Source organism: Lactuca virosa, chromosome 6 (genome assembly GCF_052849685.1).
Source record: "Lactuca virosa cultivar CGN04683 chromosome 6, Lactuca_virosa_CGN04683_v6, whole genome shotgun sequence".
NCBI classification, from domain to species: domain Eukaryota; kingdom Viridiplantae; phylum Streptophyta; class Magnoliopsida; order Asterales; family Asteraceae; genus Lactuca; species Lactuca virosa.
In genome coordinates, this window is record NC_136431.1 from 114,092,635 (window position 1) to 114,111,539 (window position 18,905).

An 18,905-nucleotide genomic window follows, 5' to 3' on the forward strand; every position below is an offset into this window, starting at 1 on the left:
AGAGGCCAAGAGCGTTGAGAATTGAAGTTGTCTCTACAAATGGGAAGTATAAAAGAAAGCTCAGGAGGAAGCTTTAGAGAAAAATGACCGAAAGGAGGAACGTTTGGGATAAAACGTTGGTGTTTGATACAAACGGTCAAAGACTTAAGGTATTCAAAGGTAGGATTTGGGTACCTAAGATGGGAGGAGTAAGAGGTCTTCTGATGGAAGAAGCTCACAAAACCATGTACTCGATTCATCCTGACAGTGCGAAAATGTATAGGGATCTAAAACCCTATTACTGGTGGCCGATGGTGAAGCTCGATGTTGCTAAGTATGTGGTTGAGTGTGTAACTTGTGCTAGGGTTAAGGCACAACATCAGAAACCGTATGGGAGTTTAGATCCTTTACCTGTACCCATGGGTAAATGGGAAGGTATCACTATGGATTTTGTGACTAAACTGCCCAGAATAAGGAACGGTCACGACATGATTTGGGTGATCGTTGATCGCTTCACTAAGAGTGCGCATTTCATAGCAGCCAACGAGAAATGGTCTATGGATAAACTTGCGAATTCTTATGTGAAGGAAAGTGTGAGGCTTCACGGTGTTTCGTTAACGATTGTATCCGATCGTGACAGCCGTTTTACCTCAAGGTTTTGGAGGAGTCTATAAGAGGAATTGGGTACCAAGTTGTGTTTGAATACAGCTTACCATCCACAAACCGATGGTAAGAGCGAACGAACAATTCAAACATTGGAGGATATGCTGAGAGCATGTACCCTGGAATTCCAAGGTAACTGGGGTAAACACTTACCTCTAGTAGAATTTTCCTATAGTAATAGTTTCCACTCAAGCATCAAGATGGCACCTTATCACGTTTTGTATGGGGAAAAGTGTCGAATGTTGTCATGTTGGCTGGAAGCTGGGGAAAAGCAGTTTATGGGACTTGAAGTAGTCCATCAGACTGCTGAAAAGTTGAAAGTGATTAGGGAAAGGAGGTTAGCTGCTCAAAAGAGCTATGCTGACAAGAAAAGATAACCGATATCATTCAAAGTTGGAGATTCGGTTTTACTTAAAGTCTCGCCGTGGAAGGGACTTATAGGATTTGGTAGAAGGGGAAAGTTGAGTCCAAGGTTTATTGGACCATTTAAAGTTCTTCAGAGAATCGGGAATCAAGCTTACAAGCTACAAATTACCGGAACAACTGGAGGGTATTCATAACACCTTTTATGTGTGTTATTTGAGAAAATTTACGGGAGATGTGCTCGACATAATTCCCATTTCTAAATTAAGGTTGGATGAAAACAAGAGGTTGATTAAAGAACCTGAGGCAATCGTTGACCGTAAGACTAGGAAGTTGTGATATAAAAATGGTCGATTTAGTGCTTGTGCGTTGGAAACATACGAATGGGCCAAATATCACCTGGGAAACGGAGAGTGACATGAGGAGTCGCTACCCGTATTTGTTTGCTGATGTGTGATTCCGGGGTCGGAATCATTCTAAGGGGGAGAGAGTTGTAACGCCCGTGTTTCTAGGCTAGGCATTAATATTGACATAATGGTCTAGGTTAACCTTTGTAACTCATTTAGAAGAAATGAAAAGGAATTATGTGAATTTTATGTGAATTATGTGTTTTATGCTTAATTATTAGGGTTTAATTAATTAAGAATAAAAATAAGCGTCAAAATTAAATATTAGATAAAGCCGATATCTATTAAGAAACTTGTATTGGGCGTGACAAGGATTACGAATATATAAAGAATGCCGAAATCCGAGTTATAACGAAGAAGTTATGACCTGTCGAAGTTTCGCGACAAAACCGGCACGGGGCCGAATGTCGTAAAAAGTGAGTTTTTGATAAACTACTTTTTAGCCTTAGTGATCTAAACGAAACTTGTAGTATTCGTTAAACCGAGAAGTTCGATAAAAAGAACGCCCAAATCTGACTTCGTATGAGGAAGTTATGATTTTTCGAAGTTTCAGCTTAGCAGTAGACAGCTAAAAACTCGAATTTTAGATCGAGTGATTTTTTGCCGACACAACCTAAACGAGAATCGAAGGTCTCGTCATTAGTAGCTCAACGGTAAAAAGTCTACACGAAAACGGACGTCGGATGAAGAAGTTATGAATTTTTAACGGATTTCCTGTCCCGGTCTGTTAAAAATAATAATATAAAAATTAAAGTCAAAATTAGCCGACGAAGTCTAAACGAAAGTTGTAGAACGTAATTTTACCTACGTGTGCATATAAAGAACGTCAAAAACGGAGCTCGTATGCGAAAGTTATGGATTTTAGAAGTTTTTGCACAAAAATCGAGAAAATTCGCATAGTCACGTTTTTGCCACGTCACCTTCGCTTAGAGCATGCCACGTGTCCGAAAATTGCTGAGTCATACGAAGCTGTGGCGCATCCGAGGAGCGACGCGTATGCAGCCTAGTCCGAACCTCGCAAAGCCTGCCGCGTGTCCGATCTTCGCACCAGCTGTCACCCTTTCCTCCTGCTTCGGACCCGACCCTCGGACCCAGGCTTCGGCCCACTAAGAAGACGCCAGCGAGGCCCTCGCATGCGCAGGCCACGTGCGAAGCCATCTTCCCTCTTCGGATCTGCTGACGCGTGGAGGCTTCTCAGCCCTTGGATCAGCAGCTTCGGACAGTATAAATAGGAGGGTGCGAACCCTCCCGGCTAAAGTTGGAAAATTGGCAATTTGGGCCCATTTTTCAATATTTTGGTTATTTTGACCACCCCCGATGCCCCGAGATCAATTCCAATTCCCGGAACACGTCCCGGAGTGCCCGAGAAGCCCGGGAAATTTAATTTTTCGGTTTTGAAGCCCGACCTTTCGCAGAGCCCGGTTTCTCAATAAAACTCCCGGTTTTATTAGAAACGATCGTTTTAGGAAACGAATTGCTGCCCGATTTTCATTAAATCAGGTGAGTGTATAGTCACTTTCACCTTACACATAGATATGAAGTATTTACCTTAAAATACGTGCTATGTGTAAATATATTAATTGTTTATTTGAGGTGACTGTTGAATTGATGTTTTATACAAGTTTTAAACTGTATATATATATTTTATCTACAAATATGTTGGGTAAAACATGGGTAGATGAATTAGATGATGTGTGATGAAATAAAAGTGATGAGAGGTATCGATGTTTAAGATGATCTAGTCATCTAGCAGAGTATAGACAACGGCCACAGACTATTTTAGATAGCCCATTGGAACGTTAGTAGACTTGTAATCGGTATGTATGTTTGAACTATATGTTCATTAGGTATTTTTGAACTATGTGTTCATCCATTAGTTCTTCCTTTTGACACAATTACGTGTCGGGGTACGGGAGCGTACGGGAGTACTTTATCAGTATTTTCCCTGTACTTTTATTTGGAAGAGCTTTGGAGTCTTTGTTCTTTTATGAAGTGATCGGACGAGCTTCATGAGTTAGTGATATAGATCATGAGTTAAATAGTGGGTGTGTGATGAAAAGTGAGTTGGATAGATGAGATGATCAGTGATATAGATCATGAGTTGAAAGTGAGTGGTGAAATATGGGAAAAGCTTTTACCCAAATGTTGGCGTGAGTGGTGCAATATGAGAAAAGCCCTTACCCAACGTTGACCCCCGTCATTCAGCAGAGTAGGGATGACAACCATGGACTGTTCTAGACGGTCTGCGGAACACTAGCAGGCTCGTAACCTGTAGGTGTTAATGGACTTAAGTGTTCATTCGTTGTACTCTAAAACCCCCATCATTCAGCAGAGTATGGATGACAACCATGGACTGTTTTGATGGTCTGTGGAACACTAGCAGGCTCGTAACATGTAGGTGTTAATGGACTTAAGTGTTCATTCGTTGTACTCTAAAACCCCCGTCATTTAGCAGAGTATGGATGACAACCATGGACTGTTTTGATGGTCTGTGGAACACTAGCAGGCTCGTAACCTGTAGGTGTTAATGGACTTAAGTGTTCATTCGTTGTACTCTATTCCCCTCATGAGTGCCTTTAGGGCATGTAAGGCTGGGGAAACCCCTTAAGTATGTTCATCAGCTGTATGGAAAACCCATTGACATGTATTGCGGGGAAAACTCCCGTGGGAAATACCGTCGATGAATAAGAGCTATGGACTAGCACATGGCGACGATGTGACTTCGTGCCTATTTGACATAAATTGTTGAAGGAAAGCAATGTTGTCACCTTATTGGTTGTTTTATGTTAGGATGTCTTGTTTGACATAACTTGCTGAGGAAAGCAATGTTGTCACCCTGATGTTTGTTTTATTTGACATAACTTGTTGAGGAACCCCCACAGCAATGTTGTCACCCCTAGTGATAATCCTTAGGCTAGGTCTCTTATGATAGTTGTTTTAGGGACGTAAAGTGAGGATAATGGGAATGGGTAATTAGGGTTATTTTGGTTGATGGAATTAATAAATTTATTGTTGATTGAGAACTTAATAAGTTTATTATTTATTGTGGGTTGAAAACCCTATATGCTCACCAGGCTCCCAAGCCTGACCCACTCAGTTTATTTGTATCACAGGTATCGATACGAAGTTGCTTTACACTGAGAGATTAAAAGAGAAGTAGATCACTAGTGTAAATGAATGTAAGTTTTGTTTATGCTTATGTTTTTGTATTGACAATGACATCACAATGGTTTAAGTGATTAAAATACATTTCTTCGGAAATGATTTGATAACATATTTATTATGTTTTTCTGGGAATAAATTCTGCAACACTTTTAATCAAATGATTACTCTGAAATTATTTCAAAAGCATAAATTAAACCGGTCTTTTCTGGCCGTGAATTTGGGGGTGTCACAGTGTGACTAATAAAGATCTTTAAATCTATTAAATTTGTCATGTTATGCAAGTATTTTTGGGCCAAATATATGTGTTATCTCGTGAAATTAATGGGCTTTTGTTGAGAAGAAAGAGAATGAGCAATGGGGGATAAAGATGGAGAAAGTCAGAGAGAGAGTGAGAGAGTGTGATTTGAAGGTTGTTGTGGGTTATGTGTTTGGTTTATAGTTAGTGAAATAAGCAACAATCTTTCTTAGGCTTGTAATTGGATGATGTTATAATAATTCAAATTATATATTCATTGTTTTGTGTCACAATTATTAATGTAAAAAAGGGGGTCGCCTAGTTGTTTCATGCAATGGTGGCTTAACCAACTTGGAGGCTTTAAGCGAACCAAAAATATGGGGCCATTTGGTCCTTACTATACTTAATGTTACAAACTTTCCTCATTTTTTATGAATCACCAAGACAACTACAAATGAACAAATAGAATACTGCAAGTAATTGATTAACAGAATTATCTGTTGCATGACAACTTTGACTCGCTGACTGCTTCCTTGAGTTTGTTCCAACCCAAATTCGAAAATTCCAAAGGCAAAATCCACACAAGAGTATTCAAAACTTGACAATTGAAAATTTATATTCTGTAGTCAATGGATAACTGAAAATAATTAACCATAATTGATTAACCCTAATAGATAATAGATCATGGAAAACTAGAAAGGAGGTGAAACACATACCATTCGGCGTTGAGGATTTGAACAATTGAGAATCGAGATAGAATAATAGAAGATAAATGCAACGTTTTAGTTTTCAAGATCGCACTGATGTGTCGTATGTGTTTCGTCTTTAAGAATCATTAGCACTCACTGTGATGTGGCCTATCAGACAATTGGTAATGGACTAATTAAGATTTGAGATATATTAATATTGAGTTAAGTTTGAAGAATATGGAGCCTTTTAGAATTGAAAACCCTAAACACTAGCTTAGAAAAATATAAGGTCGAGTTACCCATAATTTGATAATTTGATGCAATTAAAGTCAATTCTACAACACATACACACAAAAAAAAACCATTAAAATCGCTTGTAATTGGATGTTACAATAGTTCAGATTATATATTCTTTTGTTTTGTGTCATAATTATTAATGTAAAAAAGGGGCCACCTAGCTTTTTGATGAAATTAAGTCAATTCTGAAACATACACAAAAATTTTAAATCAAATCGCTAGAAGGAGAGCTTGAATATCCGACCTTGTGGTTAACAGCCACACGCTCTGACCAACTGAGCTATTCCAGCTGGTTTGGTTTCAAAAGATAAACATAAACTCATAAAATAGTTAGATATTATATTTCAGAAAGTGCGTATGTGATTACTTACTACTATTAATAGAGACAAAATAAAAATCTCTTTTATTTTATGGAAGGAACAAATATTAATACAACCTAGACCTCTTTATTCAACAAGAAAATGCTCAAATCCATTTTGGTTTTCCCAATTGCTCTTTCTGTCTTCCGTATTGATCATGCCTCTGTATGGTAGCTTTTAATACACTATTATGAAAGAAAATGGTAAAACCGTAAATATAAGTTTAAGAAAGGAAGTGTTATATATATATATATATATATATATATATATATATATATATATATATATATATATAGAGAGAGAGAGAGAGAGGTAACTTATATTGAGAACGCGTAAAAGGTTGAGAACGCGAGAACAAATCATAACCTTTTAAATATTTAGATCTAGGACTATTCTTCAACGGATTGTTTATGTAAATTATAAAAAGTATTCAACTGAATGTGTAAGTTTTAATGGACAAAAGGTTATAATGGGAATGTCATATAATTCAAATTAATGGTATTTGCTAGAAATAAGCTATCAGTTAAATTTTTTTTTCTCACCATACTTAATCGTACACATCCCCTAAATCATCAAATGCTCTCTCTCCTTAAACCCATTCTAAGAGATCGACACAGTCTTAACCCTAAAATTAAAGGCGAGCATCTCCATTGACGACTGAAGAACGTAATCATCTGATCATCTCTATTGCCGACCGCTGACAAGCGATTTGCCGATTTCCTCTTGAATGTCAATTGTCGAAAACATTGTAAGCACTGACTGCCGACTTGTTGACTTCCCTCTAACGACTAAACATTAAAGAGCATTGACAAGTCAGATACTTCATTGTCGATGAAATTCGAACTAATAAAGGCTATTGACAAGTAAGCTTCTGATTTTCTTTAAGATTCATGGGGTTTTCAACCAATTTCAAGTATTTGTTTTTCAAGTTCAAAAAGTTCAGAAGCTTGATGATTTGCTAATTTTTTTGTGTGAATAGGGTTTTTAACCAATTTCAAGTATATGTCTTATTGCTCACCAATCGAATATGGGACTTTAATATAATTAATTTTAGTGGAAAATTAGGTGGGAATCAAACATCAATATGTTAAAAACCTCCTTGCAATTTCTAGCGCAAGAAAACCTGCAGCTAAAATACCAACCCTTAATTCTAAGGGTTTATCAAGGTCATGAATATCTAATACCAATACCCTATAACTAGAAAAAAAAAGGTTTTATTTCATGTCTGCGGTAACTATTGTGCTTTAAAATCATATATGCATTTATTTCACTTTACGTTTCTGGTAATATGTATAATATTTCTTTAAATCTCTTTTGTTATGGAATTTGTTTCTTCAACATGTGTGTGGGTTAGAACCATGTCAAAGTGGGGGAAATACATTTTATTGGTGTAATTTGGAGTAATTTATACTATATTTGAGGTGTATTTATTTATGATTATATGCATTTATTCATTTATGAATATAATCATAAATGAAGGAATCCATACATAATTTGTTTTGAGACCGGCACCATAAGAAAGGGCTAGTATTTGTTTCTTGAATCTTAATTATTTTCTTAACCATTGTATATGTTAAATTCACTAATTTTTTTTAATTAATTTATGATTTTTAGTTTTAGTCGTAGATGAAGATGCATACATAATATTATAGTATGTGAATTGTTTTTTTTCATATCCTTAAACTCGATTTTGCGGGTGTTAATCCAAGAATAACAATATCCACGTGTATTTATTTATGATTAAAGGAATAACAAAATCAGGTGTATTCATTTATGATTAGAGCAACCCAAGATGCTTTGGATACAATGTTGGAATGCAAATGTATAAAAAAAAATCACGATTTATTCACTATAGAATTCTAGTTAATTATTATATTCTAGCTTTTGTTTATGAATACAAATTATAAGAAAATAGCTAGTAACATCATAAATTTCTTTTTTATTTATTATTCATTTATGAATAGATGTATACTCTAGTTATGTTATTTATGCAATGTACTGTATTCATTTATGATTACATTTACATTGATTTTTTTATCTCTAAATTGTGTTTTATTCATTTAGATTACAATCGTACTTATATATGATTACAAATTTTTATCTATAAATTGTCTTTTATTCATTTAGAATAGAACCGTATTTGTATATGACTACAATGTATTTTATTCATATATGATTACAAATAATCCAACGAAATAAAATTTTATTTCATTTTTATATTTCATTGACAAAAATAAAATAAAAAGAAAAGTAAGCATTCTTTTGAGAAAAATAATGTTAAATGACAATATTATAATTTTTCGATAATTAAAAAAAAAAATTCTATCCTATTAATGTCATCTATAATTATGGAAAGTAGAAGTTACATCTCATAATTGTAGGAATTCATTAAATACATATAACTTATCCATATATCCATATTTAATTGTATTGTAAAATTCCTTATATGCCCTTATATATTGATTGGTCCAGAACTGTTCTCACATTCTCAACTTTTTTTTGTTCTCGATTTAACCTCTCCCTATATATATATATATATATATATATATATATATATATATATATATATATATATATATATATATATATATATATATATATATATATATAATTTCCCGAGAAATTGGTTGAGATCGGTTGAGAACTTATAATTTCCCGAGAACCCGAGAACTAAAAGTGGAGTGTTGGATCAAAAGTAATTCATTAAGGACATGATCGTCATCTTACCAATCTCATTTAATGTTTAATTTTTTTGCGCTATTTAACATATTAATATAAATGTCTAAAAATTTACATCATAAATCAAACTTTCATACTTTTTTTTTAAATAGTATTTTTCGTTTTTTTTTTAAATGCAGATTTTTTAATTTTTTATAGAAAACATGAATTAAAAAAAATTGAAAAAATATTTTTTTAAAATAACTGCAATTTTTTTAAAAAAAAAAACTGCATTTTTTTCAAAAACAAAACTGCAATTTTTTTAAAGAAAACTGCATTTTTTTCAAAAATAACTACAATTTTTTTTAAAAGACTGCATTTGAAATAAAAAAACTGTAATTTTTTCAAAAAAATTGTAAGTTTTTTTAAAGAAAGTTACATTTTTTTCAGAAAAAACTGTATTTAACAAAAAAAACTGCAATTTTTTTAAAAAACTGCATTTTTTTTTAAAAAAGTAAATTTTTAGGTGCATATGTGCATATTTTTTCAAATGCACATATGTACATTTCTTATACTATAATATTCGTAAGTAAATCAAAACAAATCTCATATTTATTAATTAATCTATAAACATAATAGTACAAGTATTTTATTCGATACAAAATAAAATATAAAAAATAAAAAAATGCTACAAATTTCAAAGCGTTTTCATGTCTTCGTGTTAATATTTCCATATTTTCTTCAATTTATCATTTTCCACCTCTTCAATATTCACCACAATTTCTTCCAAATCTACAAGAAAATTAAAAAGAAATTGATTGATGCAAAAAACATTCACAAAAATACATATGTGATTTACATGTGAATCACATGTAATTCATATCTGATTTACATGTGTATCACATGTAATTCATATGTGAATTACATGTGAATCACATGTAATTCATATGTGATTTATATGTGAACCACATGAGAATCACATGTAATTCATATGTAAATTACAATTCATATGTGAATTACATGTGAATCACATGTAATTCATATGTGAATTACATGTGATTTACATGTGAATCACGTGCAATTCATATGTGATTTACATGTGAATCACATATAATTCATATGTGAATTACATGTGATTTACATGTGAATCACATGTAATTCATATGAATCACATGTAATTCATATGTGAATTACATGTGATTTACGTGTGAATCATATGTAATTCATATGTGATTTACATGTGAATCACATGTAATTCACATATGAATTACATGTGATTTACATGTGAATCACATGTAATTCATATGTGATTTACATGTGAATCACATGTAATTACAACGTTAAACTTTTTATAAATTTAGCTAAGTAAAAAAGAAGCAACCATAGTTGTCCACATTATAAGTGTTGAACTCATTATACAATGTTCTCTTCCAATCTCTCTCATATGGCTTAACATGAAGACAATCTTGTTATTGTGTGGACAAGATGAGGACAAATTTATAAAAAGTTAGGGACTTAATGGGAATTGGGAAAGACTCATTCGCCTCAAGTTTCATATTAAGTTATTCTTTATGCATTAAGTCAAACCAACCTGTAAGAACTCGACGATTACGGATTCCCGTTTAAACAGATATCCATCCATCATTTGTGTCAACAATGTTAGAAAGATCATCATTAGAAACTTCAAGAATAGGTACAGCAGTACCACATCCAACTAACTTGCAACCCTTTCCAACTACCCTGAAAAGAAAAGGAGAACATGGCGATTAGAGGCGAATTTCAGTTGCACAATCTAATATTGAATATGCATAAGCTTTTGATTGGGCATCAATAAACAAATAAACAAAACATGCATTGCTTTCTTCTAAAATGCACTTCAGTCTTAGGCATCAATAAACACATAGTAAGAAAAAAACTGACCAAATTTACCAATCACCTCATCTGTGATAGAGCACCCATAAGCTGTGCAACTAGGTCTAGAATAAGCCCCCTCAAATTAGCCAACAAAGGATATTCAACCTGACTTACAACCCTGTAATGAGAAAATTTATCAAATAAACACAACACCACATGACATAATTCCAATTATGCCACTTGAAATCAATGAGCACATCAACTAGATATCTTCAAGTTTATGAAGATAACTTGCCCTTACCTGTCAGCATTGATCAACCAATCAAATACAAAATGTTCAAGCCCACTCCATAGTTTTTCTACAATTACAATAAGCATATCCTGTTTTAGAACAAAATGACCTCACTTACAAGGATTAAGGATAGACTAATGGTGGAACAGCCAAACCTTTTTCTGAAATTCCTCACTGATTCTTTTATCATCTGCATTAGCTAACTGAGCAGCAAAGATGAAATCTACAAGTTCGTTCACAGGAGCATCTTCACCTATTAAGAATCACGAGAAGAAAAACAAATTGGTAAAATATATTTTGTATGATTTAAAATAAATACAAATTACAATACCAAGTTTGTTTATTGCAAACTCGACTTCCTCAATAGTGAAGTTCATCATTAGTAAGGAAGCTTTTTTGTCATCAATGCCATTGCAGCCTTCATCAAGATCCTGCATAGTAAGTATTTTTAGCAGATTGATAACAAACTCTGATGAAGATAAAAGTCTAAAACTAACAGATAGAATGGACTTGTAGGTCATGTAAACAATAGTAATAATAATCCTAAAAACTATAAATACTATCTACAAGTGAAGGCCCCAATCTATACATCTGAATCCATGAAAATAAGGATGATGATCTTACTGTGATCCCAATTATTTGCATTAACAAAGTCAATTTCACTAAAAATATAACAAATTCTCCATAAATCTCTAAAGAAATGTTCCTACATACAACCCAAGCTGAACTATTTTAGATGAAACTGAAAAAAAAATACAAATGAAGGATTATAAGAGAGAATGCTAACCAAATTTCTTGACTGGCAAAGATGAAGCATAAAATGTCTAGCAAAATTGCAGAAAATAATAGAGCTGTATAAGTTCTCCCGAGACACTCTCTTCCAACTAATAACATGTATTTCATCAGTTAACATTGTATCAATGTCATAAGCGTTGACCTTCATTTACAGATGAAAAATTCAAAATGAAATATCATAAAATCATTATTCATATCATGTTTTGCAACCCTTAAACATAGCAAAAGCAAACACATAAGCATCCTTGATTTATAGTTTTTACAAGGTTTGTAAACAGTTTGATAATCAGATTACTAATGGATCAGATACTTGAAAATGAAGAGAAAATTACGATCTTATTGAAAAATTGGAAACATTACCTTAGAATTTAGAATAGCACTGAGAACAGAACAAAGAGTTGCAACAAATGCTTTGTATCGGAGTCGAGCTTCATTGAGAGCTCCATTGATTTTATCGAAGATAATATCTGAAATATCGATTCTATCGTATCTTCCAAATGTTTTTTCCCTTCCATCGCCAACTCGTGTGTCGATTTCTAACTCGTGATGGTCGTGTTGCTAGTCTCGTTTATTGATTTCGAATCTTAACACGAAATTGAAATTGTGGATCAGAAAACAATTGCAAACCCTAATTTTTGCAATTGACTGAAACAGGAAGAGGTGAGGCGACGATAGGAGGAGAGAGATTTCTCATCGTCGTGTTCTCTTTCAATCTCTCATCGATGTTATCCTGATCGAAGGAATCATCGTCGCAAAGGCGTAAAGACGTGTGTATGTGTGTGTGTGAGGGAGAAAGAGAAGTGGGGGAGAGACGATGAAGAAGGCAATTAATCGATATGGTGACGATTACCGGAGGCGGCCATGGCTTTCAGATGGTGGCATTGGATTTCATCAAACGATCAGCGATGAAGTTGACGTGATGAAGGTGTAGGGAGAGGGACGGGATGAAGAGAGAGAAAGAGAGAGAGAGAGAGAGAGAGAGAGAGAGAGAGAGAGAGATGTAGGGAGAGAGTCGACGTGATTAATCTGATAATGGGATATCAATTACAGTTTCCCTAAATGCCCTTGATTTATTTTAATAAAATGCCCCCGTCCTTTTTTATTTTCAGGTACTTACAAAAATGCCACAAAGCATCCTAACCCTTTATTATTTTAATCTAACGGTCATTGTTTAGTTCTCGGGTTCTCGGGAAACATTGAGTTCTCAAATGATCCTTGCTCTCTCTCTCTCTCTCTCTCTCTCTCTCTCTCTCTCTCTCTATATATATATATATATATATATATATATATATATATATATATATATATATATATATATATATATATATATATATATATAGGGTTGAGAACTCATAGTTTCCTGAGAACCCGAGAACTAAAAGTGGAGCGTTGTATCAAAATTAATTCATTAAGGACACGATCGTCATCTTACCAATCTCATTTAATGTGAAATTTTTTGTGTTATTGAATATATTAATATAAATGTCTAAAAATTTGCATAATAAATCAAATTTTCCGATTTTTTTAAAAATAGTATTTTTCAAATTTTTTTTTTAAAATGCAGATTTTTTAATATTTTATAGAAAACATGAATTTTTTAAAAAAAATTGAAAATTTTTTTTTTAAACTGCAATTTTTTCAAAAAACTGAATTTTTTTTAAAGAAAACTGAATTTTTTTCAAAAATGAATCTATAACTTTTTTTAAGAAACTGCATTTTTAAATAAAAAAAACTGCAATTTTTTCAAAAAAAAAACTACAAGTTTTTTTAAGAAAGCTGCATTTAAAAAAAAGAAAAACTGCAATTTTTTTTTTAAAAAAAAGCTGCATTTAAAAAAATCTGCAATTTTTTCAAAAAATCTGTATTTTTTTTAAAAAGTAAATTTATAAAAATCAATAAGTTTAATAAAAAACTAGAATATTTAAAAAAAAAATACTCTAACTTTTTAAACAATAGAAATCAAAGTTTTAGGTGCATACATGCATATTTTTTCAAATGCATATATACATATTTCATATACTATAATATTCGTAAGTAAATTATAAAAAATCTCATTTTTATTAATTAATCTATAAACATAATAGTACAAGTATTTTATTCGATACAAAATAAAATATAAAAAATAAAAAATGCTACAAATTACAAAGTGTTTTCATGTCTTCGTGTCAATATTTCCTTATTTTCTTCAATTTATCATTTTTCACATCTTTAATATTCACCACAATTTCTTCCAAATCTACAAGAAAATTAAAAAAAAAATGATTGATACAAAAACACTCACAAAAATACATATATGATTTCATGTGATTAACATATGAATCACATGCGATTCACATATGAATCACATTTACATATGACATCGTATGTAAATCATATGTAAATCACATGCGATTCACATATGAATCATATGTGATTCACATGTGAATCACATGTGATTTACATGTGAATCAAATGTGATTAATATGTGAATGTGTACATATATATGTAATTCATATGTAATTAACTTGTGATTTACATGTGAATCACATATTATTCATATATGATTAACATGTGATTAATATGTGAATCACATGTGATTTACATGTGAATCACATGTAAACATATGAATCACATCCAAATTAATTTACATGTGAATCACATGTAAACATATGAATCACATCCAAATTAATTCACATGTGACATCATCCATTTTTAACGATTGAAAATATATCTAAACCAAAATCAACAAAATTATATTGTAATTTCCAAAAGAAAAAATATACTAGTGAAATTATAAGAATATAGTCATATACCATGCCAATCTTGGCAAAAATATCTTTGACATCTCTGTGAATAATTCCCGGAGCATTCTCAAACCCATTCATTGTAAACGTTTTCCCACTACTTGTTTGTCCATAAGCAAACGCAGTGCCTGAAAATGCACAGTTATTAGCTTCCAAATTAATTTTCATGACCAGTAACTACAGAACTTAGTCAGTTCATAGAATGTGAACAGATTCAGAGTGAGAGATGCAATAACAAAACACAATAATCAAGTATCATCCAGGTTAAAAGTTATTTAAATAAATGTACTATGAGCCCTGCAAGAAGTCATGTTGAACAATCAAGAAACACACTTTTATTTGCAAGTTGTTCAAAAGAAGTAAGTACAAATGCCCGGGTCAATACGGTAATTTCAGACAAAGCTTTAATGAAGCATCTTCAAAGAGAATTAGATAGATTGGAAAACGAGTTAAGAACTCCAGGCTCTAATCGTTTCACATTAGATACCACCACTACATTGTTAAGGGAAAAAGACCTTCAACTTGAAAATGTAATAAAGAAACTAATTTTCTACCCCTTACATTACACAAAAACTAATAAATTTACATAATGAAAAAAAATTGGATCTCATGTACAGATGCTGAAGCAGACTGATGAATTAACAGCTGAAAGAGACGATGCTCGATCACATGTTCAAGATTTATTACATGTGGTTGAAAGTAATGGAAGTTCATTGACACGGGTAAAAATAAAAACATATTTGTTTTTAACTTTTTTTATTTTATTTTATTTATCTCAGATATTAACTTTTAGGTTTTTGAATATCTTACAGATGGGTTCAGATGAATACCCTCACCTACGAGTGCAAATAACACCTGAAGTTGAAACTTACATGATGCCAGAAACATCAATTGTGGTGGACCCACGTCACTCATTTGATGGAAGCATTAGAAACCTTGGATCAAGTCGATATCAGGGGCATATTTCTTCTTTGTAAATGGAAAAAGGACCACAAACATCAGTGCAAAAACAAGAGCAAAATTGAAGTTATTAAATCCATTCTTCAAGTAAAATAAAGGCCCTTCAGTTCCATATAAATGACTCTCTCCACCTCCTAAAACATTATACACCAACAGATTCATAACAGATGATGTCCATTTCCCATAGTAATAGTAATCCACAACTACTGAAATTGTCTGAAACAAAAACATAACAAGTGGTTAGAAAATAGAAAGTTAGAATTTAGAAACAACTTTTTTATAAAAGATTACGTACCAAAAGTGTAATTGACATAACAAGTGGTTAGAAAATAGAAAGTTAGAATTTAGAAACAACTTTTAGAGAGTAGACTGTTACTGGAAGAAAAGCAAGGACTGAAAATGGCCAACCAAGAATTACTCCAGTTGCTGCAACAGCAACAGCCATGGCATGCATCCCAAAAAGAAACAATGCTGAAGAGAGAGAGAGAGAGAGAGAGAGAGAGAGAGAGAGAGAGAGAGAGATTGCATACATAGAAAAAGAACTTTGGCAAAAAACCTGTAAATCAAAGTTATGAAAAAGACTTAATATGAAAAGGGAATTGAAAGTAGAAAACATGATCTGCGTATAAAGTATAAACACAGATACATAAGATTATCCAATTGATAGATAAAAGAAAGAAATCAAACGAAAAGGTAAGGGTTTGTTTAGGTACCAAAAGTATAAGAAAGAGCAGGGGAAGAGGAGTGCCGGATAGAGACCTATACAGAGAAATACGGTTGTCATCTACCTTCCAGTGACTGCCATTTGAATTGGAATTGGAATCCTCGTCTGATTTCACGGGTGGCCTCACTCTCACTGCTACGCATATCTTCTCCATTTCTGTGCACAAAGCTTAAAGGATTGATTGATTTAGCTGGATCTGCGACTGAAAGTGATATTTGTTGATTGATCGGGTGTATAGGCGGGATGTATAAAGATACAAGTTTTTCTATTTGATTTCAAAATCAAGGTTACTGGTTACTTTTGCCTTATTTTGAATAGCTTGGGCTGAGAGTTGTTTCTTCTGCTACTGAAGCGAGACCCGATCTCACTAAATTCAACAAATAGGCTTCATAAACTTCTAGAGATATTAGATTAGAAGAGCTTCGATCTCAACAAATAATCATTTCCTCAGTAAATTCTAGTCCTAATCGATCAAATCACTAGTAAGTTTTAAGAATGGCGCCACAGAAAGTACACATAATAGCTTTCCACGATTTCCAGTAGAACGGAACATAGCAAAACCTGGTGGCGGTCTTCATATCTGCGACACTAGCTCCGCCGCCGCACCTAGAACAAAGCCCCGCCACAGGCTTGCACCGTCTCACTTGACGAGTTTGGTCAACCAAAAAGCAGAAGCACACCATTTCGTTTTGATTTCTCCTTTTTTTACTAAATTGAATGGATCTCCGGCGAAATGTCGAGCGTTAGGCTTCCGACGCCGGTGACAGTGGAGAGATGGAAGGGTTTTGGAAGAAGTGAGAGAGCGGAGATATTAGGTTGTCGTAGTGGTGGTCGATGAAGGAAATAGTGGTAAGCCGTTGAAGGCGTTGATTGTTGACAGAGGTAGGTTGGTTGTTGGAGGGCGGAGGGAGGCGGTCGACGGAGAGGGGATGATGTGGGCTGAAGTGTTCATTGCGGGAGGTGCAATGAAGATTAAAGGGATGTGGGATGAAGAGAGAGAGAGAGAGAGAGAGAGAGAGATATGGGAGATGAAGGGGAAATAGCGTGTAAGGAAAGGATCAGGTATAAGTTATCTTAGCCCTAAAATGCCCTCAGATTAATTTAGGTCAGATACCCCGAGTTTCTTTTTTCCAATTTTTTACAAAAATGTACAAATTATCTTGACCTTCTATTATTTTGATCTAACGGCGCTTATGTGGTTCTCAGATTCTCAAAAAACTATAAATTCTCAAATGATCCTTCCTCTATATATATATATATATATATATATATATATATATATATATATATATATATATATAGAGGAAGGATCATTTGAGGAATATACTGTATGTGGATATCAATATGAATAATAACGTGTCATGAAGATATATTAATGTTTCATGTTATCATTCCTAAAAACAACATATTACTTATATCTTTTATTTATATAAGTTATTCATTAAATATTTGGGTGTCAAATATATTATGGTGGCTGCTATTTTATCTTCTATCACAAAATAATCACATAAAGCGTGAAAAACAACCGTAGATCATAGGATCGCTACTGTTTTTTTAAGTCTAATATTTTTTTTGTTTGACCAACTACATATAATATTTGAATTGTTTATCGTGAAATCATAAACGATGTATTTGATATGTATTTTTTATGTTTTAAATTGTTTATTATTAACTGAATGGTTAACATATGGTTGAAAATGTGTTTTTAATGTTTTAAAATGCTTTTGGTAGAATTTTACAATCTGATTCCAATTACAATTTTGCAAAGCCGAAAACAATCTTATATGAAATCCTAAATCTTGACAACCTTAGAATTAATGATATCATTTTTGACAACAAAAAACTTACTTTTTTAAAAAGTTACATTGACAATCTTAGTCACCAATTTCTTTTCTCAAAAATCATAGTATTCATAAGTTTGATTTCTAGTCAATATTAAAACTTAAGTTTTTTGAATTAATTTAGGGTTTCTTTTTTATAAACGAGAGAAATTAAAAAAGAAGATGATGATGATGATGATGATGGTTACAAATAAAAGTCATAGGAAACATAACGATGTTATGTTCAAATGAGAATGCAATCATGGTGTTCGACAATGATAACTTTTACCCATTTCCCTTCCTTGAAATCACTAACATGTTCAAGAGTTCTATAACCTATGGTTTAATAACAAAATTCGAGATCATCTTCAATTTGGCGGGAGGTTGTACGAGCAAACAATGGATCTGAGGAGTTATGATGCTTCTATTTTTCTTCTTTTTTTTCAGGCGTATAAGTAAAGTCGATCACTATCATTAACTAATAATTATTACCTAATAATTATTATACTAAATAAAAAATGGACATAAAACATTGTTATCATCTTGAATCATATGTTGAAATATATCTATTAGAATGTTGAAAATTAAAATTTTGTGGTAGTTATGGTGTTCGGGTACAATTTTAAAAAATCAAATACAAATTAATATGATTCGAGATAAATAGTTATCTTGAACCATATGATCTCATTGGTCTTTATATGCACCTAACACAAGCTTATAACTTTGATTCTTCAAATCTAATAAATAACAATACTCGTCAATTTCAAAACGTTCCAACATGATAATCTTTTTTATGATTTTATAAGACAATAAACCATATAAAAATCAAGACAGAAAAAAAAAAAAAAAAAAAAAAAAGGAT

General features: G+C 32.6%; 1 protein-coding gene across 5 annotated transcripts; it reads right to left on the reverse strand.

Moving 5' to 3' along the window:
• Positions 1-13,795: 13,795 nt before the first annotated feature.
• Positions 13,796-17,277, reverse strand: LOC145120671 (alpha-1,2-mannosyltransferase ALG9-like). 5 transcript variants are annotated; one of them, XR_013714301.1, is made up of 5 exons: positions 16,213-16,707; positions 15,795-16,055; positions 15,412-15,715; positions 14,549-14,667; positions 13,796-13,992 (listed from the first exon to the last, which is right to left on the reverse strand). XR_013714301.1 is itself a non-coding variant. In XM_079056471.1 (4 exons), exon 1 carries the CDS (start codon positions 16,904-16,906, stop codon positions 16,703-16,705), a length of 204 nt encoding a protein of 67 aa, XP_078912597.1. In that variant the 5' UTR covers positions 16,907-17,277; the 3' UTR covers positions 13,796-13,992; positions 14,549-14,667; positions 15,412-15,715; positions 16,213-16,702. The 5 variants fall into 5 exon arrangements, 4 of the variants coding, with proteins under 4 accessions (XP_078912597.1, XP_078912596.1, XP_078912594.1 ...); XM_079056471.1 differs by lacking the exon at positions 15,795-16,055 and having other exon boundaries at positions 16,213-17,277; XM_079056470.1 differs by lacking the exon at positions 15,795-16,055 and having other exon boundaries at positions 16,288-16,707.
• Positions 17,278-18,905: the final 1,628 nt, after the last annotated feature.

Excerpts from the sequence above, each read along its gene's own strand:
- LOC145120671 (XM_079056468.1), bottom strand. The coding sequence starts at position 16,377 with ATGGAGAAGATATGCGTAGCAGTGAGAGTGAGGCCACCCGTGAAATCA. Across the intron at positions 15,716-16,212 it reads TGCTCTTTCTTATACTTTTG|ACAATTTCAGTAGTTGTGGA; the intron begins GTACCTAAACAA and ends TTTTTGTTTCAG.